Here is a 22,716-nt window from a genome sequence, read left to right as displayed (position 1 = left end):
TCTTCGTTTCAGTTTCCTTGGCAGAAGCGCTGGGGACACCTGATGTTTTTTACTCGGTCATTCGGTTGCCTTAAAAGCGGGAATTCCACGCACGTTTTTACATGCATACTCTCTGCGGAGCGTGTTGCGGATTATTTTCTCCTTGACTGTTACAGAGACTTGTCAGGAAAAAATTAAGGAGGACGGGCATCTTTCACTGTTATTTTCTTGTGAACATAAACACACGCCGATGACTTGTTCTTTAAACCCTGTTGTCTTCCTCCTTACTCCTATTTTTTGACTCACGTAAGTTGTGAGCAACCTGTTTACGAGAATATGTGTATCCATCACCCCAGTGTACTCTGTAACCAAAGCCGCCATTGTTGAAAGCTGCGGAGAGGCGCCCTCACCAGTCTCACTTGGGCCCAGGTGCATGCCTGCTTGTTGTTATCTAAGCGCGACCTTACGCGTTCCTTACCTATGTGTAAGCGAATATGACAGACCGAGCCTTATGTGTTATTGAACACTATGCTACAGGACGATAGAACGATCCGGACGCTGCGAAACAGCATAAGCGCGTACACTTTAATTTCGTGCTTTCTTTTTGGGACATTCGATGTTGCCATTCTGTAGAGGCGTAGTCAGAAGTATGTTATAACAAGTCGTTTCATTGGCGCAATGCAATAACACCCCCGGTATCCCCTGCATACTGAAGTACCTTAGGGCAAAGTACTGAAAACACAATCGCATCAAAAATACCAATACTTACACCTAATTGCTTGCGTAGCTAAGAAAGCATGTACAAGGAGACCCAGACTTGTGTGCTCCTCTGCAATGGAAACAGCGATTAAATGTTTCTAGACTACTCACTTGCTTCGGTACTCTATTGCTTACTTTTCCGAGACACTACTGTCTACCATTACCTCAGTTCCATAGTATAAGCTGCGAAATAGCGGTCCCGTCTTTGGATTTGAGTGACATCGCCAGAGCCTCTCAGTACATTTCTTCTCAAAACTAAAATATTTGCCATTTGGGTTTTTGTATGGCTTCACCGCGAGCCCAAACTAACCCGCTTACTCGCTTACTGTCCATTTTTATTGCCTCGAAGTAAGATTCCAGAGAAAACCCCTCACAGTCTCAATATTCTACATGGTCAAGGTTCTACTGCAACCTCGCATTGCACGCCCGGCGCAGCGACTCTGGTGCAGTCGCCTCTCCGTAAAACGCCCTGTTGTTTCTCATCATTCCTGCATCTCAGAGTGACACGAATGCGCGCAAAAAAAAAAAAAAAAGAAAAAAGAAAAAAAAAAAGAAAAAGTGATCGAACCTCGCCAAACGGAGTGAGCGAAGAGGTAGGAAAAAGCTAAAGCAAGAGGAGGGTGGTAGACGTCGCGGCAGGTAGTAACCACCTGCACTGGGCCTTGCATAATCTAAAGCAGCCTATATGACTTCCGCATAATTGCATCGGCTGACCTCGAATCCTACATGCAAATAATTTTAACTTGCTTCGTGTTTTTCGTCTAAACATGTGATGGGCCGCAGCGCTGGTGTCAACGCGGAAAGCGCGGTTTAACTGCAAACGTAAGCTTGCACCACGGTTACGTATGAGAATATGCAAGGATGCCGCTGTACAGCTCTACCCGGAGATAGCTGAACAGCGTTGCCGTCAGACGGAGCTACCAAACCGGAGTGGTCGATACTGGCAAAGCAGTGATTTTATCTGTTCGCTAATATTATGCAAGGCCCGGTGTGGTTTCGCCTTTCACCGTTGCGATGTCGTCATTCTGTTGTGTATGTGGCCATGCACACGGCCTGCTAAGCTGTCCCCATCGCCTTGGCACTGACTTATCTTGCTGTACGGGAGTGTCATGATTTCGTCTTTCATCTTCCTCTTTCTTTCACTCTCTCTCTTTCTGTCTCTCTGTCTGTATGCCTTTGTTAGCAACTGCCTGTAGCTCTAGACGTTTAGTCTAAAATTCGCGTGTGACCCAAAACTAGGCATAGCAGGTGACCGGTGCTCTGAAAGTGAGAGATGTACTATTCAATTATTGTACAATGATGTGGTTTGCTGAAGAGAGAAAAGTGTGTGCTGGAAAAAGTGTGTCTGTTTTATCACGCCAGTGCGGCTTTATTTTTTCTTTTATCTTTGATTTTTGGACTTGCCGAACTTCTGTAGCCATTGTCTAGCTCGCTGTTCCCACCCCATTGCGACCGACAGCAGGGAGTGCTCTTGGTAGTGTCGGCATGAGAAGACCCTGTACTACGTGTGTACTCTTAGTGCCCGTCATTGTACATGTAGAGATGCAAAGCCACACGCTCGCCTTAATGGTGTCTTGACGATGTCTCTTTTTTGTACTACTAGATGGTAGGTATAGTGAAGTAGTGTACTGATAGATCTCTTAGGAGGGTGTCTTTGTACATTCATTTCTTGGTTCTTTCTTATTTTTTGCAAGACAAGGTCGATACTGTTCGCATTCGACCGGTGTGAATGTGCGACAATGAAGAGAGAGCAAGTGAGCATTCGAATAGACCGATTTCAACAACTGCACATTCAGTGCACTGTATGCCAGATCTCTGCCGCGCCTTGACATCAACTGCTCATTTCCGGAACGCTTGTGAGGTCCTTTCCTTCCTTGTCGCGCACGAGTTATCCCACATCTCTGTTGAACATATTTAACGCAAAATAAAGTGTCACACTTCAAGCCTGGTTTTTATCGCGTTTAAACGAGTAGCTCTGCCTTGTTCGTATCATGAACCTAACCGGCGAGCAAAATGCGCCTTTTACACATTGTCCAGACTCTAGGCGCGACGTACAAATAAATCCAGAAAAAAATAAGCGATTTATATTCAGGCTACAATCGCTTTATGATGGCCTCGAGAGGTTGAAGCAAAAAGGGGTGGAGATAAACATAACTGAATTACTTCCTTTCTTTTTCTTCATTTTCTTTTCAAAATTGCGTATAAAAGTGGAAAAGAGTGATGTATTAAAACGGATCCAGCTTGTGTGGCACTACGCTTCTATGCGCCTGTTCTCAGGAAGACGAAAAAAAAACGGATTTTTTTTTTATTTTTTTTTTTGTTGCTCAAACTAATTACTAGTCTACGTCACGACGAACATATGCTAGTCTCTGGCGGTTTCAAGTTTGTCGACAAGATGGGAAAGGGTGCAACTAGCGCACCAATGACGCATCCTGATGATTTACTAGAAAACATAACATCTCAAAATTTTCTTGCTGGCTTAACAGAGTTCGAACTGGGTCCCCCCCCCCCCCCCCCCCCCTTTTGTTTTTCTTTTTCTTTTGCTGTGCATTGGCGCATCGATGACTGTAGGCTTTTTTCACTGAACGCGGAGCTTGATATCGGTCTATTCGAAGCCAGTTTATTATTACCAAATCTGCACATTGAACATATTTTTGTTATTGTTGTTGTACGTTAGCTGTTTATCTTTGCGTTTGTTTGCTTTTGTCTGTTTTTCTTGTGCGCGTTTGTTTACCTGCAGTGTATTGTGCACTGCGAACAAATGTCGCACGTGAGTCACTGCGGCCTGTTACCGTTTTTGTACATATCACCCTTAAGAAGATATTCACCTGACTCCTAGTCAGGCTCTTAAAGTGACGTGAATGCTTGAACTTACTTTTTTCTACTTCCGTATTTAAAGAGTGAGTGGCATTATATACACAAGCACATATCCAATGAAAAAATGTGAGCTAAGCAAACAGTCTAATAAAAAAGCAAGAGGCAGTTTGGTTTGCACATTTCATGTGCGACCACGAACGAACTGAGAGTGTTGTTTTATCTGTTAAGATCCTATTGTTTATGTTTGGCTTCACTCTTTCTCTTGTTCACTCCGTCTATCTCTCTTTATATATTTTTTCTGGCATTTCAGAGAATATTTTTATGTTCCTTCGACTTTTCTAAAAGCTATGAAACAAAAAACGAATACGCGCACGCAAGAAACCTATGTGCAATTTGTTCCTGCACCGTCTCTTAAAAATAAAAGATGTCTTGGAAAAAAAGAACAGCCGCTTGAAATGAGCTCTCTGCCCAGACTGTCCTGCCTTCTTTTGTGGAACGGCAGAAACTGTGTGCGGGAGACAGTGTCCATGATAACCCACGTATTCCGAAACGACTTCTTATAACGTATGGAAAAATCGCTCACTTGTTCAGTGGGAACATTTCCTTAAAATTATTTCCCAATAACTCTATAGGCCATTTATTCAACTTTAAGAGCAACCTCCAAAATTATTCTTGAAATTTTCCGCTTGCCTTTATCTGCGCGTTTCGCCTACTTCAGCCAGTTTGTAATACGAGAAGCTGATTTACACTCACATTCGTATATCTGATCACTCAGGTGTGTCCTTTCAGAATGCGAGGGTTAATACATTTTTCACAAACACAACACCGCACACAACACGCATTTTGTTTGGACGACGTCTAAACTTGGCATTCATTTAAACGGCTGACATTGGTTGGCCACAATGGGAAGCAGTTCAGAACGAAATCCTCCAAGCTATGTTTCTGATTTTGCTGTATTTTCACCTAAACATGTTTTTTTTTTATATATATAATTTGTTTAGCATGAGGCCCTGCTGAAGTCAGCTAATAGTAGACATAAAAAGTGCCACCAGTGTTATGTGTATGATATTGGTAAGTTAGTACTTGAGAATGCTTACTGCACTGACCTTGTAATTTTCGTATAATGTCTGCAAAAATTTTTATTAGCTGCTGTGGTTTTCCGCCCTCTTCAAAGTAAGAGAAAGGTCTGCAATCAATTTATTCATTCAGAACAGAATTTGGCTTTCCCTCAGTTAGACACTTTGTGCAGAAAAGCATGCTTGCCAGGGGCAATATGCAGTGCCCTTGTCAGAACGTGATACATCCAGCACTGTAGTGCTCGATTATAACACAACACATCAAGGTTAATCACCACTGCATGCATCGAGCCGCTGTAATGTCGGAGCTTGATATGCTTCAATTAGTTCAACTACATAAAACAATCCTTCTTCGTTCCTGGTTGTTATTTGCAGCGCAGTTCAAAAGGAGAATTCGGACAGCGAAGCGAATACTCAACCGCTTTGGCCTCTTTTTTCCAAAAAACTCACATGCAGATGTCTAATACTTGAGAACGCTTACTGCGCTGACCTTGCAATTTACGTATAATGTTAGCAAAACTTTTTATTAGCTGCTGTGGTTTCTTGCCCTCTTCAAAGTAAGAGAAAGGTCTGCAATCAATTTATCCATACATGACAGAATTTGGCTTTCCCTCAGTAAGATCCTTTGTGCAGAAAAGCACGCTTGCCAGGGGCAATTTGCAGTGACCTTGTCAGAACGTGATACATCCAGCACTGTAGTGCTCGAATATAACACAACACATCAAGGTCAATCACCACTGCATGCACCGAGCCGCTGTAATATGGTTGCTTCACTTAGTGCAACTACGTTAAAAAAGGTTCTTCGTTCCTGGCTGTTATTTGCAGCGCAGTTCAAAATGAGAATCCGGACAGCGAAGCGAATGCTCAACCGCTTTGGCCTCGTTTTTCAAAAAAACTCAGATGCAGATGTCGTACGCCGTTAGAGAAGTGCGCAGAACTTCCAGAGCAAGTCGGAATGAGCGAGAAGGCAAGCGCTAGCGCAGTGTAATAGCGACGACGTAAGTCAGGATGAGCGAATGAGAGAACAAGAGCGAGCGCTATGGAATAACGGCAGCGTGGTTCTGGCCGAGATTGAAGGCGCTCGCGGCACGCAGTGGTGCATCGACCGTGCACGTAAACTGTTTTACTGAACGATATCAACATTCGATTCGGGCGCCTTCCGTCAAGCGAGGAACAGAATGCGAAATCAGCTCGGCCGCCTCCCCCTTCCAGGCAAGCATTCCAGACGAGCCAAGCACTGGAGGCGCACAGCCGGTCAAAGAAAAGGCGGAAACTGAAATAAGTAAAGACAACACCTCGTAAGGTGCTGTGCAAACGGAGATGGAATAACGGGTTCGCGGCCTAAAAGAAAGTAATTTTGCAAAACAGGCGTTTTGTTTTTCAGCTCAAACACAGTTTAGGGGACTTAATTTTTTTTGTATCACTGCTTCTTGTTTTTTCTTTATTGCATTCTCTGGGAGGAGGTACGAGGCGGAGACTGTCGACGTGCTCTCTCCCTCTCCATTCCTCTCTGCATCTGTTCTTCATTCTTCGCAGCGTATGCGTGCAGCCTCCGTACTCAGCATTGTGTAACACTCAGAAACGGCGCGTGACACGTATTTCCCGCTCCGCGCGCGCTTCGATTCTTGTCGTTATGCAGTCAGTCCTTCCTGTACCGCTCAGTGTCCCCCGTTTTCTTTACTTTACTCGCTTCCCTCAGTGCAGGCCTCTCCCCCTGATTCGCCGCGGAGCATTGACGTGCCTCGACGCGCTCTCTATATCCGCGCCTGTCGCTCTAGTTCTTGCGAATAGGCGTCAAAACCTGAATCGAAATATTGAAATCGTTCAGAACAAGGCAGGGGCGGCGACGCTGGCTGGCGGCTCACAAATGCAAGAAATGAAAGCCTTGCTTCGCTGCAACTAGCCAACGACCGACTGGGAGGCTGTGGAAGAAACTGCGTGTGGGAGCGAAGCCGAGCAGCAAAACATTCAAATCGTAGAAATGTGACAAAAACAGTGCACGTGCTCCCACCCGTCCACCATTTGGTCCATTGCTTTTGCTGCTTTTCCATTGCGTGGAGAGTTGCTCGATAAACATTTTCTTTCCTCTCTTCTGCTTTTTTCTTTCTCTATGTATGTTTCTGAGAGGTGAGGACTACGGAGCAATTTTAGAAAGACCGCCATACCCAGCGCCGCCGCAACCGCCCGAGCTTAGTCTTTGAGTCACACAACACAATACATTGACGCTCTGTCATCTTGACAGTCCCAATCCGCCTCAGTGAAGTCGTTTATTTATTTATTTTACATGAGATTTTGCTTCGGCCTATTCGTATTGTTATTTTCACTGGCCACGCATCCTTTCGTTTTCTCTTCTTTTTTTTTTTTTACCAGAAATGCCGCACTTTACATTTTATTCGTGCTTATTATTGCAGTTTTGCAAGCTTGCACTTTGCAGTAAGCACACTGAATCTGCATTCTTAAAATGTTTATTAGCTCAGCGTCATTCATCTCTGCGAGAATAATTACCGCATTTGAGGCAGTCTCAATCTTCGGGCGATAGCTTCTCTTGCAGCTTTTACAACAAGCTGTTGCCAGCAAAAAGAAAAAAAAAAGTAACTAGTCGGTTTTAACGTAATTAAGGTTTTTTTCTTTCTTTTATTTCAGAACTTTGGTTGCTTTATGCCTTGAACTTCATAGCCATAACTGATTAGGCTTCTCCCAGTTTTCGCCTGCTGGCGCTGCGAGTGCGAAGAACCTCTTTACTACAAGCTCCTAGTTTCTTTATTTGTTTTTTTTTTTTTTTTTTTTTTTTTTTTTTGCGCAGTTGAATGCAGCAGAGTTAAAACGTTAGCTTTTGTTGTTATCCTACAAAGCATTATAAGCTCTGCGCAAGTAAGCTGTGAAAAATGCCTACACACTTATCGTCTCAACCTATTATAATCAAATTTTCAGAAATAATGTTTATCAGGTTGTTTTTGTTTTCGAGTTCCTGACGTTGACATTTCATTTATAGCTGCAAAGTGCAAGAGAAAATATTGAGGTTCATCCGCGCTGTTCTTTTTCTTTTTGCTGAGCTTACATTTTATTTTCTTATTTACTTTTTTTTCATGTTTTGTTACTATGTTTTATTTTGTTTTAGTTTTAGGCTCTCTGTCTCGGGTCGGGGCTCCCGGCTTTCTCGGCTCGCTGTAGCTGTCCTCCTGCTGACGCCAGTCCCGCACAGAGTGGCTTGCCTAACTCACTGACCTCTGTATGCGTGGTAGTAGCGTGTAGATTGGGACTAAGGTGTCGCCTAGACGCTCCTCACTTATTCCCCGCACAACCAGAGTCCTTCGGCCGCGATGCCGCCGTGCTGATGGTATTAATTTTGCGCTGTCACTAGTGTAGCGCCCATCGCGCCTGAAAGCACCACTAGTGGTTACTGGTAGCAGCGAAAAACTCTGGCTTTTTGTGACCGTTTACTATAAGCGCACCAGCTGTTAACCTATCAGTGAATTTGAATTTTATCTCTACTGTTCTGGCTCCTGTGACATAGCCTTCTACACGGGGTATTGAGTTCAGCGGCATCATTCGCGCCGAATGATTCTGGGGTGCCGTTGTCGTTTCTTTTTTAATGTGTCTAATATTTGTCTTCCCTCTGTGCCTGTTGTTGCAGAGCGTACCACGCTGCGCTGTTCTTTTCTTAATGTTATTCTGACGAGCCGATGACTTTTCTTTCTTTCTTTCTTTTTTTTTTGCTCTTTTTCCAGCCGTAACGTGCGCGCTCTCACTCTCTCTCTCTCTGCCTCTGCTAACGTTACTTGCGAGCCTCGACCTGTGACGTCACTCTTCTTTTTTTTTTTTTTGTAGTTCTAAGCTCTGTCTGCGTAGTCTCTTTTTGTGGCGACGGTCATGTAAGCCGCTTGCTTTCTCCAGAGCTCTCCAAATATCAGCGAGGTCTTCAGCTGCCTTGTTCAGCTTACCTCGTCCCCCTTTCCAACCGCAAGAGAAGTGAAATTGTAGAGAAAGGGTATTATAAAGCCAAAAAGTAAATACCTTACATTTAGTATGGTATGATGGATATATCGAATGACCAACATCAGGTCTAAAGAAAGAAAACGATTGGCTGACGGTTCCTTAATCTCTTTTCTTTTATCTTCGGTTATATAAAATTAAGCCACAGCTGCAACGCGATCAACCCCGTATGTTATACCTTCCCATTTTTTAAAATTAATATCTTACTCCAGGATAGCGCATGAATAACTAATGCTTTTGTTCCTTCTCGTAACATGGCACTTTATTTTTGCCACTTTTCTAAGAGCTTTACACCGTGTGTCAGAAACTGGCATGTTACGCTTTCAAGCCAAGGCGCAAAAAGAAATGTTCTTGCAGGAGGCGATGCTGTTTCGGAGTTTGCTGCATCAGGGAGAACTCTGTAGAATGCTTGTGGTGTTACGCAACGTGCGTGGCGAGCCGTCGTCTCCGCGTTGCTCTCTGCGCTGCCATCTGTTTAGTCAGTAGTGAAGGAGCAGCTTCGCAGTCGCATGTGATTATGATGATGATGATGATGACTGTAGTGTAGGCCAACAATGAGAGCCGCCTGTCCGCCCCGACGGTGACCCCTTTTTACTGGGTTGTACGGCTCCCGTCGCATACCGAATAGCGGGTGCCACGTACGATGTCTGTCCCCTTGTGCTTGCAACGATGCCTTGTAGTCCTTGTAGCAGTAGACGGTAGAATCGTAGTCTATACTTACTAAGGGGCGGACAGAATCCTGACAACACAAGTGCTCCTCCTCCTACTGACCGAATGACATGACTGCTCTTGTGAACGTTGTTTATTTTACTGTGCCTCACGGTATGTCTGTTTCTCATTCTTTTTTTTTTCTTTGTACCAGCGCACATGGACGCCCGGTTTGTGCGCATAAGTGCAATGGCAGTGCATGTTCTGCCGTCTGCGAGTGTCCTAAAGTGTGCCTTAGAACAGTTGCACTGGAGACCTTACCCATAACGACTGTGCATCAAATTTGGTCTGACGTGCCCGGTTCGTGGCGAGCTTAAACTTATATTTTCAACTTACCACGGTGCATTCTGTGTCCGTTACACTGGTGTAAGCTGCGAGCAACTGGTGTTAGTTTGTTACCAGTATTTTCCTGACGCCGAGGAAAGGAAATCAGACTGTTTTATTGCACGTGTTCACGTACAGGTGAGGTGTTTTCAACGCTGAGCTCTTATTTTTTTGTGCTTTCTTCTATTTGTATGTCGCGTTGAGTAGAATACATAACACGCATTTTTATTTCCTGCTTTCATAACTGTAAAATTCCTGTCAACACATTTATTGTGAGCTGTCAAGTCCTGTTGAAACAAAGGAAATTGCATATCTAGCCCATCTCCAGCCTCAATTGCATATTTTCTTATATGTCAGTAATGGTGTCTCTTTTATTTTGATAAAAAGAACGCACAGGTTCGGAGAAGAGCTATTTGATTGGTCGTGCTGTAATTATTTATTATAATCCATCCGGCGTAATTGCACTATTCACAGGACCAAACATTTCCTCAATTATTCCCATATCATTTTATTCGTCCTGCGTGCTACGATTCTACATTCTGAAGTATCGAAACGGTGCATTACATGGCCAAAAAATTTTAGTTAAGCTTGTAAACGTGAAAGGCTTTTAAATAAGCCAACCTCTTTAGTGCCTCTATTACACAACCTCTCGTTTATTGGCACTGCTGTCCCAAACCGTACCGTTTATCTTCTTACGCCTAAATTTCGAGGCCCTTCTCCGCTGATATTGTTAAAAACTAAAAGGCCGTGATACGGTCTACCGCTTTTCTCAGCAGATAAGAACTCTATGTGGAATAAATATCATAACCGTATAGGTATTTCACTTCTGACCGACAGTATTCGGACATCCTAGTTCGCATGTTGCAGCTGCTGTCTGAGTTCGCCTGTTTTCTTCTTTCTGGGCTTTCTGTTCTTTCGCGTCTGCTCAGTGTTCAGCCTCTTGAGATGCACCTTTCTTGTACGTGTCGTGTTATTCTTGAATCAGACACGAAAGGGTGTCTGTTTTAACATTCAGGCACAAAATGTCATGCCTCTTGTCGCAATGGCAAGCATCGATATTGCTGACACAATCTGCTCCGACTCTCAAGCTGAGTTTTTGTTCGAAAAAAAGAAAATGCTAAATGCGCTTGAAAGCCCAACTAAATTGAGAACTTCCTATCTCCTAAACCCTCACACTGACATGTTTGCGGGGCGTTTGAATGACGCCAAAATAGGATGCGGTTTGATCATCTGGAACCCCTTATTCGTGTTTAACTCTGCTATGCCTAGCTTTGTGGTGATCATGCGTGTTGTATGTGGCTTTCTACTCTGTCTTGTACTCCCCCCCACCCCTCCCCCCTCCCTTCGGTCTTCTGCCTCGGCGTGTGCGTTTGTGAGCTTGCTGTGGTCTTGAAAGCTGTTTTCCGAGCCTTCGTATTTCTGTCGTATTTCACGTTCTATTCTATTGTGCAAAATGTTTTCTCCTTTTTTCTTTTTTTGAGTGTACGCCTTTCTCAAGACGGCCAATAGAGTTACTTGCGTCCGTAGTCGCTAGATACATGGAGCCGTTGCCTTTAGATGGGCAATGGCCCGGGCCGCTTCCACCCTAGTGTGCTGTAGTGACGGTGGAAAGATTCTTCTGTTCTCGTTTTCCCGTTTGTCTCTCTTTCCTTGTCTTGCTTCTCAGTCTGCACACTATACTGTCATGCGTACTGGACGCACCATTTCCTTCTTTTTTCTTGCACTGTTCAGTGTACGTCTGGGCCGAATTCGAACATAAGTGGTCCAAATTACCGGCCACGCATTTGCTTTGTGTTTAATGTTAGCTTCGAGGATAAAAGCTGCGAAGGCAGGTAACCAGAGTATGAACACACTGGAGTGAGCTTCCTGATGGGGACAGCGGGGCGTTAAATTATCACGCGTGCCTCGTAAAACGGCTAACAAATCGATTTCGGTTCTCCTTTGAGCTGCAACCAATACTACGCGATTCATTTGATGTCTTCGACTGCGGTCGCAGTGTTCCGTTATACGCCGTGCTTTTGATAGCATACCGTACATGGTGACGTGCGTGCGGCATAAGTGGCCCAAGAGTCGTGCGTTGGTCTGACATCTTGGCGTTGCCTAGCCTAACGCGGCGCAGCCATTATAGACGTGGCCCTCCGTTGTGCTCGATACGCAGTGTGTCAAGCGACAAGGGAATAAGCCTGCATGTGCACATTCCAGGCAGCGCCTTTTAGCACAGTGCATTTCGAAAGCGAAAAGAAAATCACCTCTTAATCAGCCAACATTCAGCGCAATGTTTTGTGTATTAAAAATAGCTCAATTGTTACTACCGGTTGTTTTCTTTGATGTCGATTCTAGACTAAAAGTCTCCTTCCGTGTTGTTAGTTGTTGTTGTTGTTGTTTTTTTTTTTTTATTCCCCGGATTTGACTCATATTACTAGTTTTCTTTTTTTTTTTTTGTGGAAGTCATATTACATTAGAATAAGATAGGAGAAGCAAACATGGTTTTGCAAAATGCGACCTCGTGTAGTTCTTAGTGCTGGAACGCCGCTGACGCGTTCTTATTGTGTTCCTTCTGTGCTGTTATTCAGTTGTCTGTAGACCCGTAGATCTATGAAAAGGGTCCGTAGCTGTACACGAGTTTTGTCGTGGTAGTTTTACTGATCAGTCTTTGTTGTGTGCCTCTGCTTGATTTAGTGCGGTGTCCTTAGGTGACGCTGCGTGTAGCGGAAGGGCGCCATCGCATTGGCTAGCTGCAATAGTGATGGTGCTGGCGCCCCGTTGCTATGGTAACTGAATCTGCTTGTCCTCGTCAGCTAATCTTGCGTGTTCTTCCCCATCTCCCTCGCCTAAAACCACCCTAGCCTGCTTTCTTAAGCCGCTTAAGGAGCACGTCTCAACCTTGCGAAACTGAAGACGAAAAGGATACAAGCGTAAAGTGAAAAGAACGTTGAAGTTAATGTTCCATCGTAAGTGTGTTGAGAATGAACCTAATCGAGCGAAACAAACACATGAAAACAAACAATAATACCAAACATGACAACCATTTTCCACCTTTTACATGCTTAATTTTACTTGAACCATTCTCTCCTTTTGTCTGGCTATTCTTCACCACTCTGCAGCGCTAACTTTGTTTTTTCTTTCTGTTTTGTCCTTTTGTGTCTGCATGATATCTGCAACCGTCGTTGATTTGGTGCTAGTGTAGGGTTAATCCCGGGTATTATTTTTCCCGACTCTGCCTCTTTTTTTGCTCCTGCAATTACTGTGTATTTCACTTGCCTTCCAACTTTCAATTTGTAGTTTTTAGCTGTGCTGTTTTCGTTTTCGGCAGTTCGATTTCAGGGGAAGAGCTTCTTTCTTTTCTTTTTTTCTTTCCATCTACCCGCTTCCTAGGTGCTTTCATTCCGGGAATATTTGTTGTTGTTTTGTGTGTCTGTGTGAGTGCGTTACCTACCTTTCCGCGAGCTCTGTTGTCACTATCCCTCACTGTCGCGTCCTGTCACAAACTCCCAGGAGAAAAAGAACCTTGCCTGTTGTGTCCTTTGCACGACTGCTTTTCTTGCCGTACTTGGTTTTCGTGCTTCGCGCCTTGGGTCTTAACATTTTATTTTACTTCCATCGTAGTGCCTTTTGGTGGCACTTTTTTTTTTTTTTTTTTTTTTGACGCTCCTTTTCTGTTCTGTCGGCGTCATCTGCGTTCGAATAATACTGAGAGAAAAGAAAGAAAAAAACTAATCGAACTCGGGAAGCAGAAGCGCGGATGAGAACATTCGTTCGCTTTACTTGAAAAACTACCTTAGAAGGCCCCAGCTTTATTTTTTTTTTGTCGTATTTTTTTTTTTTTTTTTTCAATTTAGAGAAAGAAATACACACTAAGGATTGAAAAAAAAAAACTTCGATTGGCCCTGCATCATTCTCTTGCTAGGTCATTTTTGACATTTTTGTGCCAGAAAAAACTCTATATGGCCAGGCTTCATTTTACACGTCTTTGTTAAACTGCGTTTTCTTTGCTCTTTCCTTGGTTAGGCAAGCTCTGCGCTCATGTAGCACTAGCTGTCTTCCAAAGCTCGTCAGCAGCTTTCTTGTCTTGTTCCTAGTTTCTTCTCGTTAACACTTGGAACGACGTCGCCTCTTTTCGTTATTCTTTCTTCTCCTTAGTGCCTCTATTACACAACCTCTCGTTTCTTGGCACTGCTGTCCCAAAGCACCTTTTCCACCCGATTTTCTGCCATTGTCGCAGCGTTTTGTACTCGAAGCTCCTAAGGTACAAAGTTGGAAGCTCTTTTTCGAGCTCTTTCTAACTATGCAAATGCGTTTCTCAGTACTTTTTTTTTTTAACGCAGTAGTGTTACAGGCCCCATTCTCCACGAAATACGGCGTTGGTGTTATGAGCGTAGAATCATGGACATGGTTCTGGTAGGTGGTAGTTGTTGGTTGGCATGGCCGAGCACTGATCGGTCGTAGGATTGTCTGACGTCACACGGCAACGTGACATGGCTGCCAACTCGGGTCTCTTCTTTCAGATGGGAGGGCGAGGTCAGGATACATGGCCTTTCAGGACCCTTGCATTCTGAGCCGTTCTTATGCTGCGTGGTTAAAGTGGGACTTTATGTGTGTGTCAGGAGCCTTTCACATACGACTGTAAACTAATTAAATAGTATGTATGAGATATCAGAGGAAGAAATTATGGGATTAATAATTTAGCTATTAGAAATGTCTATGTGGGCTAATAGAGATCCGCAAGGAGTGCCGAAAAACTGGAGACGCAAATGGAAAGAAACAGCGCTACTAAAACGGGACAGGAGAGCAGACAAACACATGCGCTGACATGGGCTGCCAAACAGCCCGTATTCGCTCTCTTCTAGGAGACGCAAACGGGAGCCATTAACGATGTCGCGTCAATCCCTTAAAAACGGAGCTTCGAGTCCTTTGTTTTTTTTTTGTTTTTTTTTTTTTTTTTTTTGCTTCCTTTGGTCTGCATTCCCGTCTTCAGATCGTGTAGCATTTGCTTTTAAGCAACACGAGCCCTTTTCCGATCAACACATGGGCCCATTTCTACTCCCTTCTTCCCACCTCTCCTCACCCCAATTCCCGTACCTGTTTTCTATTCCGCGCACGCGATGACAGGAATTCGCTAAAGGTCGCCTGTTTTGCTAAGTGGGATCTCGAGCAACTCAGCTCGCATGCGCTTTCCTGTTTCCTGATTACACGGACACTGAAGGGGAATACCAAGTCGAGCTGGACTGATAGGTTAGCGTCTCGTGTATCAAATATCTACTTTTTTATCAAAAACAACGCTTTTATAACCCACTCTAGCATTGCGTAAATCTAAGCACTTGTGGCGCCACCACTTGCAGATTAATTGACCTGCCACGGGCGACGTATTCGTGAGATTTCTCAAGGAATGATATTTCGCCATCACACAGGTATATATGACGAAAGCACCGTGGCAAGCGGAGCCAAGAAATCGAAGAATCTCCGAACTGAAACAGCCCAAAGCAAACGACGGAGAGAAAGGCTAGGCACGGGCGCTGAATCCTTTCTGCGTGCGACCGTTGTACGCAGTAGGTTCGTAACCTAAAGCTCTCAACCACATTAAAGCTCTGATGTGCGTGTTAGGCAGCCGGTGAAGCTGTTCCTTTCTCACTTCAGCCTTCGAATCGGCTCATTTGCGCAGGCTGCGAGTGTATGAAGTTTATTTTTGTTTCTTTTATTTTATTTTTTATTTTTTTTTTTTTAGTACGCGCTCAATCAGACACGTGCATGCAAGTATGCCATAAGGGTGAGAATCGTGATCCGAGTTCATGGTCTTTCTTTCATACTTTTTTTTTTTGTGTGCTGTAGAAGGGGGGAATATTATTTGAGGTAGGCTTAAAAATATCTTATAAATGCCACATGCATGCAGCATACTCACTCATTTGACTCGTTAAGTAACTGCGCAGGTCATCACGCACGGAATGCGTGAACCGCCAGCGCGCAAGGCAGGATTTCTCGTGAGAAAAATATTCAATCAGCTGATTGCTTATCAGGATTATGCGTGTATTCCCTACCGATAGTTATAGCTGACAGGCGGTAGATTACAGTGAGGTGGAACGTTCCTTGAATCCTTTACGCTTGCAAACCATGAACCAGTTCACGAACGTAGAACTCGTTACGACCGCACCTGAACCAGTCGTAGAAGCTGCTGCGACCATTCTCGACGCGTAGAGAGTGAACGAACACGCTGTGACGGACAGAGCAGTGCACCGTTTGGTGATTAATGCGCGTCCAATTTTTCGCCTAGACATGGTGCTGAATGAAATTCGTTAGGATGTGACGAGTGCTTCTGAGGATCCTCGAAGCTTCACGACACCTTGAAAGCCACACGCCATCATAGCTGTTGCATAAGCGTGCGTGAGCGCAATCAGCAGTTCTGCAGCCCTCTTGATAAGTTCGCGTAGTTTCTTCCGTACCCACGGAACTTATTTCTACCGCACACGCGCGTTGCAATAAGACGCACACGCACGCGATGCTGCGCATACCTCGGAAAGAATCTGCCTTTCGGTGGAGGGTGTGGTGGCGACTCGACTGGTCACGAGACCAGCCGACTGGTCTCTCGCCAAGCGTCAGGTCTTTTCAAGGGGCTCATCTGATAGGTCGGATAGTTCGATTGCAGCCGCGTCCTAGAAGTGACGTCAGCGTAGTTAATTTTTCTTGGACGCTTTGAATGTGGCAGATTTTCGGGACCTTAATTTACAATTTTCTCAGTAACGCAACCATTTTATACAGCTAGAAAGAAAAGAAAACGTTGGTAGTGTTTCCGGTGAATAATCTGGCTGTCTTTCTTACTTTGATATTGCCCTTCGGTGTCCCTTCACACAACTTTAGCCCGCTAATGCTGACAAATTTCTGCTCCATTTACGTATTCGCAGTCTGAGATTTTTTTTCTTAAGCTTAACTTACCGGAATGCTCCTATGAGCTCAATTTTTCCTTACATATTATTTACCTTCCTTGCTTTGCCTTATTTAAGCTTAAACTGTGCCAAAAGGTGCAAGCACTAAAGCATGCATTACTGACCTTGAGCACATGAGCAGGAATGCAACCCAGAAACTGAACTTACGCTTATTTTGCTTCATCTGTCCCACTTTTATGATAATAACATCATACTTCATGGTGGTGTATCGGGAAGGGAAAGAAGGGGGGTCAAGAGGCCAGCCTTTGGGTTATGGCTAGTTGCTTTTCTTTTCATTTTATGTTGTATAAGGCAAAGCTTGTTCTTTGTGTTGCATTAATTATTGTCCAACCGGAAAAGCAATGAAATGGCATAACAAAATTTCACAGTGGAAGGCAGTGAGATTTAATTATCTGAACAACAACACAGGCAAAAATTATCAGTTTTACTTCATTGCAAATTACAAGCGCTGCGACGGAGAACAACAACGAGAGAGTAATGACAAGGACAGGCGCTTCCTTGTCATTACTCTCTCGTTGTTGTTCTCCGTCGCAGCGCTTGTAATTTGCAATCATGTACCAACTAGCTCAACTTTCCGTATTACTGCAGTTTTACTTCGTAGTTGATGGTATATATGCCCTCGCATTATGTGTGAAATAATTGTGCCTGACAAAAAATAGAAGCAATGGTATTTATATACCTGTTACAAATGGCCAATCATTCTTAGACATGGCAAAGTAGGGCTGTCATACAAGCAGGGCATCTTTATACCAGTTTTTACAAGGAAATTTGCGAGGCAGTCATCTAACTGGACACAAGCTAGATGGGACGCCTGATAATTATGTTTTATGATTTTGATGTTTATTTCCTCTTTATCTAAATTTTGATGTAGTGGTATCGGAAATAAACTTCTACCATTTCCGCACTTTTTTTTTTTTTTTGTTCTTTTGGCGACATGCATCTTCCTTAGCTGTGGCCATAAGTTCTCCAGTAAGATTAATGTGGTAATTCAAAGCCCCTTTTCATTTTCCTTGAGGTTCTGGGAATAGACTTATATTTAAAAAACTGGAATAAGCAAGCATATCTTGCTCGTTTCGAAAAGCAAAATTGTTGTGCGTTTGCTCTACGCGCATTCTAAAACTATTGCTTCGGTAAGTAACCCTTCGTAGAAATATTTTACCATTTTCCACGTGGCAAACTAGCCTAATGAGTTTGTTAGGTCGCTCACTTTCCATTGATTAATGCTAATGGCATTTAAACATTCTGTTTAAATATACAATGCCACTAAATTACTTTTCCGGGTGGAAGTTATGAGCATTTTCTTTTATTCCTGTCATCGCCTTGGCGCAGCGATCTTATCCAAGTGGAGTTGTCTCCTTTTTGTTGCAATAATTATCCCGTGTTCCTTGCGCTTGTTTTTACATTTCTCTTTATTTTTCTTTCCCTCCTTTTGTTCTCACTTCAAACTCTTTCGACTGAAACTGAACTTTGACAATTCATATACATATCATCCTAATAAAACAACTCTCACAAACAAACCATGACGACATGCGTGCACACAACTCGAACAAAACACGACACATCACTTAAACACATTCCTATAAATAAACAAAACCCCTAGTCATGGTGATGGCAGCAGCAGCATGCCCGGACGCTGGAGAGGACCACAGTGAGTAGCCATTATTATATTTTTCTCGTTGCTGTGCTTGTTACTTATTTTGCATTTCTAGCTTTGCTGTCAACTTTTGGTTCTGGCTGCGGCTTTCGCTTTTTCTGCTTGGCGTCTCTACCCAATGCACCCGCCCCATCTGTCTTCCAGTCCTCCTGTCATCTTTATGGCTTCGATTCTGTATTTACTGATTTCAGCAATAACTGCAACGCGCTTAGCGGGACCCAAGCGCTGACACACATACTCAGGCTACTGGCGCAAAGTTTGCTTCGGGATTGGAAACGCATTAGCGAGATTTAAAATAGGGTGACCCTAGGGTGTTAGGGAAATAGCGAGCTGTGAGTGCGCACATGCCCAGAATGGAAGCCAGAATGAATGCTCAGCATTCTGCGCATCCCCTTTCGCGCCCCCACTATTCTCCTAACTCCCTAGGATCACCCTATTCTAAATCTCGCTATTATTTTAGGCTCTCGCGCTCTGCGCTGGGTAATGAATGCACACAAGTACCTGAGCATATTCAGTTTAAATTTGTTGCATTGCAAAGAAGGGAAATATCACTTATTGGTGGATGGAAATTGAAGGAAGCTTATTTAATTTCTCCGCAGTTAATTAAAATTGCTGAGAAGCGTGAAATTTTATTTTTTTTTTTACTATGCAGACTGTTAATGAAAAAGTTTATAAAATTTGAATATACGCTTGTTACGGTATTTATTTCTCACATAATAGGAGTACCAAATTCTGATTCTCTCACGCGCATGTTTCGCGGCGTTTTAAACACGTTTGAAATTACCTTTCGTACTTTCACAGTCTCTTCTAGGGTATATCTGGTAATTCTTCACGAAGGGACAACATTGTAGGCGCGCTGTGAAGTCATGATATTGATGTAAGCACTGTTGTTTACGTGGATTCCTATAAAAGGTAACCAGTCGGCTCCGGAATCTGCGAATGCCCTCTCTGTTTTTTCCTTTTTTTTTTAGCAAAGCGTTGGTCTGTGCTAAACCTCGGTCAGTATGTTGGTCTCAATATTGGCATCTAAGTACACTTGAGCTTCAGCTTTGATCTGCTTAGTGATACCATTAATGAAATATGGAGAGCATGCCGTGTCGCTCAGCTTAAGCTTGCCTTGAGGACGGAAGAACAGATGAAGTGCCTGAAAATGAAAAGGCGCAAATGTGCAGATTGCAAGCGACCGAGATTTGTTTGTAAGGGAAGTTTGTTGGCCCGTAGCTCTAATACCGCGTTCGTATTCCGATAATAGTGAGGATAGCAAGCAGTGCGGACCGTGAGATTAGGATACTGAAGCACTATTTTTGCATGCTACACTCTTATTGCGAGCAAGAAAATCAGTGTACCTCATTTGATTGAAGTGGCAGTTAGGCAAAAGAAAGTCTTGCCACGGGGTTATAATTAATTTTAAATTATCATGTCGAATGCATCCTGCAAAACATTAGTCCTTTATTTCTCGCACTTATGCGAACATCTCAGCCCATTTGTGTCGCAAATAGGGCTTTCCTGTCTTCTGCTCTAACCTTCTTGTTTATATGTTCGATCGTGAAAACTGTGTCAGCTAGCGGCGAATGTGTTCAACGTATTTCTGAACTAGTGCCTGCGGGACTTGTGTGGTAAACACTAGGAAAGTTCATGTTGCTCCCTAGCAAGAAAAAGGTTCTTTAACTCGCTTCTTTTCTACCTCTTTTCTTCTATCTTACCATGCAACTCAAGCTGACAGTCTTCATAGCTTCCTGTTTCCCTCACGCAATATTTTCTTTCTTCTTTTTTTCCGCTCCTCTATTGTCTTGTAGCGTCCCGTACTGTCCGGCGCTATTTCGATCTTTATTAGCCTTTTTTCGGCTTACCTGCCTGCGGCTCTTGGCACTCCGGTACGCTCCAGTAAGGCGTCTGGTTTCTGTCCTTTCCGCTTACGTCCTGGTCACTGTGCTCGCGTTAGGCCAGGGACAGTCAGTCTCCAACTCGAAAAACACTGCAGGGAAGTGTGCAGAGACAAATAAAGGGGAGTAAGAAAACCGAGTTCGAGAAAATAACGTTTCGCGCGAGAAACTGCTTTTTGCTCTGTTCGTTTCGTGTGACCGTTTGCTCCCTTTGACCTTCGGAAAAGCCTGCGACGTACCCCCAATTCCCTGTCGTTTCATTTATTTCACCTTTTGTTTATTTTTCTTCTCTTCGCGCTTTCCTGAATTTACAACCCTGTCGTCTCTGTAGCAGCCCAGTCATGTCGACTTCGCGAGGCCGGCTGGGACGTCCGGGGCCGTTTAATTGCGCCGGTATAAAGCATGCGCGAAGGCGCGTTTTCCTCTTTCTTGTTGCTCCGGTTTGGGTTTCTTTTTCTCCCTTTTGTTGGGTGACGGTCCTGTCGTCGTTTGGTACAGCTTGAGCCGTTGAACGTCGCGGAAGGAAAACGGACACCGCGTCGTCGCAAGAACCACCCTGCCCAGTGTGTGCGGCGCACGAGGCTAGATTTTTGGAGCATCCACTTCGTTTCGCTATTCCATGCCAGGCTTGTCACGCGACCCCTTAAACGCCCTCTTTTCGTAAAGTGTTTATGTTCATTTACGGTTCCACGCGCTGTCGTTTCGGCGTCGTTCCAGCCGCAGCTCTTCGTTTCTCTGACGTGACGTATATTTCTTTATCTCTCTTTCGCTTTTGTAAGTTGTCACTGTCTCACAACCCCGCTGTTCATGTCAGCTCGGCTTTGAAAGCCCGCTTAGCAGTTCCGTGGCGGCTAGGTTTAACAACAAGGCTTAAGAGCCACTACTCCCAGTCAGTGTCCACGCCCTGCGCGCATTATTTCCGGAGCTGCCTCAAGTACGACGCTTGCAAAAGGCTTCATTCTGTCTCTTGGTGGTCTTCTGTTTACAAAATCTGAAGCGTTATACTCCTTTTCAACCTTTAATGAGGCGTTACATTTTCAGTTTTATATTGGGGTGCATCCCTCTTGTGAGGGCTCGAAAGTGAGGTGCTTAGCTGCTCGTTTTGTGAGCGGAAACTTTCTCCAAACGTATCGACTTACTTGGGCACGTGTCACGTGTTCACATGAAGTTCACAGGGTGGGCTGCTTCAACTTGCGGGATCATTAAATGGCCGCTAGGACCCGTAGGATGGTCTCGTACGTTGGCTATTAAAAAATTTGCACGCGATAGGGCACCCAGTAGATGCGATGCGCTGCTGGGTACAAGTCTGCGAGATGCTCTATCAGATGCCCTTCATAGCACTTATGATGACCGACTGTTTATATTGGCAGCTAGTACTAGCAGGTACGCCGCAAACGGCGATAGAAAATAAAATACCACACGATGTCATTTCTAGCGATAAACAGTTATAAACTGATAATCAGTGCATTTATCTAGCTGCTTCACGACAACCTCTGGACCTCATACTGTGGTTGTCGCCTACTATCAGCTAGACCTGCTTTAGACGGGCTAACGGAAGCTAACAAAGCAGCCTTTTTCTTAAGTTTAGATTTTCACTGAGGGCTTGTTTCATGCATCTCATATTTCTACAAAACGCATATTGACTGGTGACCAATCTTATAACATTTCCGATTAGGAGATCAGTGGCTTCTTAACGGGCTTTCAACGAAACCCTGTCTTAATACGGGTTTGAAATTAATTTAGTGTCGTTAACTTAGGTAATGCAGACTTAGGTCTTCTGTTAGCGCAGTACGGCTGTACCACTTCTGTAAGGAATGCCTGCTTTCGGTGTCCACCCGCCGCTAGTTAATCGTGACTATCTAACTCTATTCGTTTGAAAACGCTGGTTCAACCCCAGTTATCAGTATTACTATTTTTACTTTTTTCTGGGCATTTCGCTGTTGTGTCGTTCTGGCACCGCAGGATTGTCACACCGCAATGCACAATATAACTGTTCAGTCTTCTCAGTTTATGAAACTGCTTCAACACCGCTCTCACATGTGGGCCCTCAAGTTCAAGGAAATTATGGGAGCTGCGTCTCGTATATAACCAGACAAAATTCATAAAACACGCCTTTGTCCCGTTTACCTGCATCCGATGCGTTCAAGGCGCATTGCTCTCGAAATGTTAAGTACAGAACGATTGCTGGAGCCGGGATGGTTGAACAAAGGTGCTGAGCGCGCACATTTTGCTCGCTTGCTGCGGCTCCCCTTCCTTCATCCTTCCTACCCCATTTCAATCCCAGCCCCAGCTTCTTTGCTATGGCCATTTTCTGAGTTGGCAATCTCTCTGTCAATCACTTCTTTGTTTCGTTTGTTTCTGCTTGATGGCTTCGCTTTAGCTGTTTTCTCTGACTGTTCTATTTTTTTTTTTTTCGTTTTCTGTTATCGGCGAGAGAGCCGTTGTGTTGATCGCGAGCGCGTGCCAAAGCCGCGTTCGCGAAAAAAGCCAAATGCCAAGCCAGCAGAGCACGGAGGAGCCACGCGCCCTTTGACCCGCTGCCGCCGGCTGCACGAAGGACCACCGCAATACGTGGTCGAAGCTCGAAC

General features: G+C 44.2%; 1 protein-coding gene across 5 annotated transcripts in view; it reads left to right on the top strand.

The window, feature by feature from the left end:
* Rbp6 (RNA-binding protein 6) overlaps positions 1 to 22,716 on the top strand; it is a 553,757-nt gene that overhangs the window by 502,527 nt on the left and 28,514 nt on the right. For 2 of the 5 annotated variants that reach the window (XM_084599398.1, XM_084599396.1), the window contains one exon: positions 18,192 to 18,239. The exons of 2 other annotated variants lie outside the window; for them this stretch is intronic. In XM_084599398.1, the coding sequence (XP_084455524.1) occupies positions 18,192 to 18,239 (48 nt within the window). Of the gene's footprint in view, positions 1 to 12; positions 3,999 to 18,191; positions 18,240 to 22,716 lie in introns of those variants that run through there. One more of the 5 variants, XM_084599401.1, reaches the window with a different exon arrangement.

The sequence above is a fragment of the Amblyomma maculatum genome, chromosome 3 (genome assembly GCF_055883805.1).
Source record: "Amblyomma maculatum isolate TAMU_Amacu chromosome 3, ASM5588380v1, whole genome shotgun sequence".
NCBI classification, from domain to species: domain Eukaryota; kingdom Metazoa; phylum Arthropoda; class Arachnida; order Ixodida; family Ixodidae; genus Amblyomma; species Amblyomma maculatum.
Note: the sequence above shows the minus strand (reverse complement) of the source record. Positions and strands in the feature narration are given on the sequence as shown.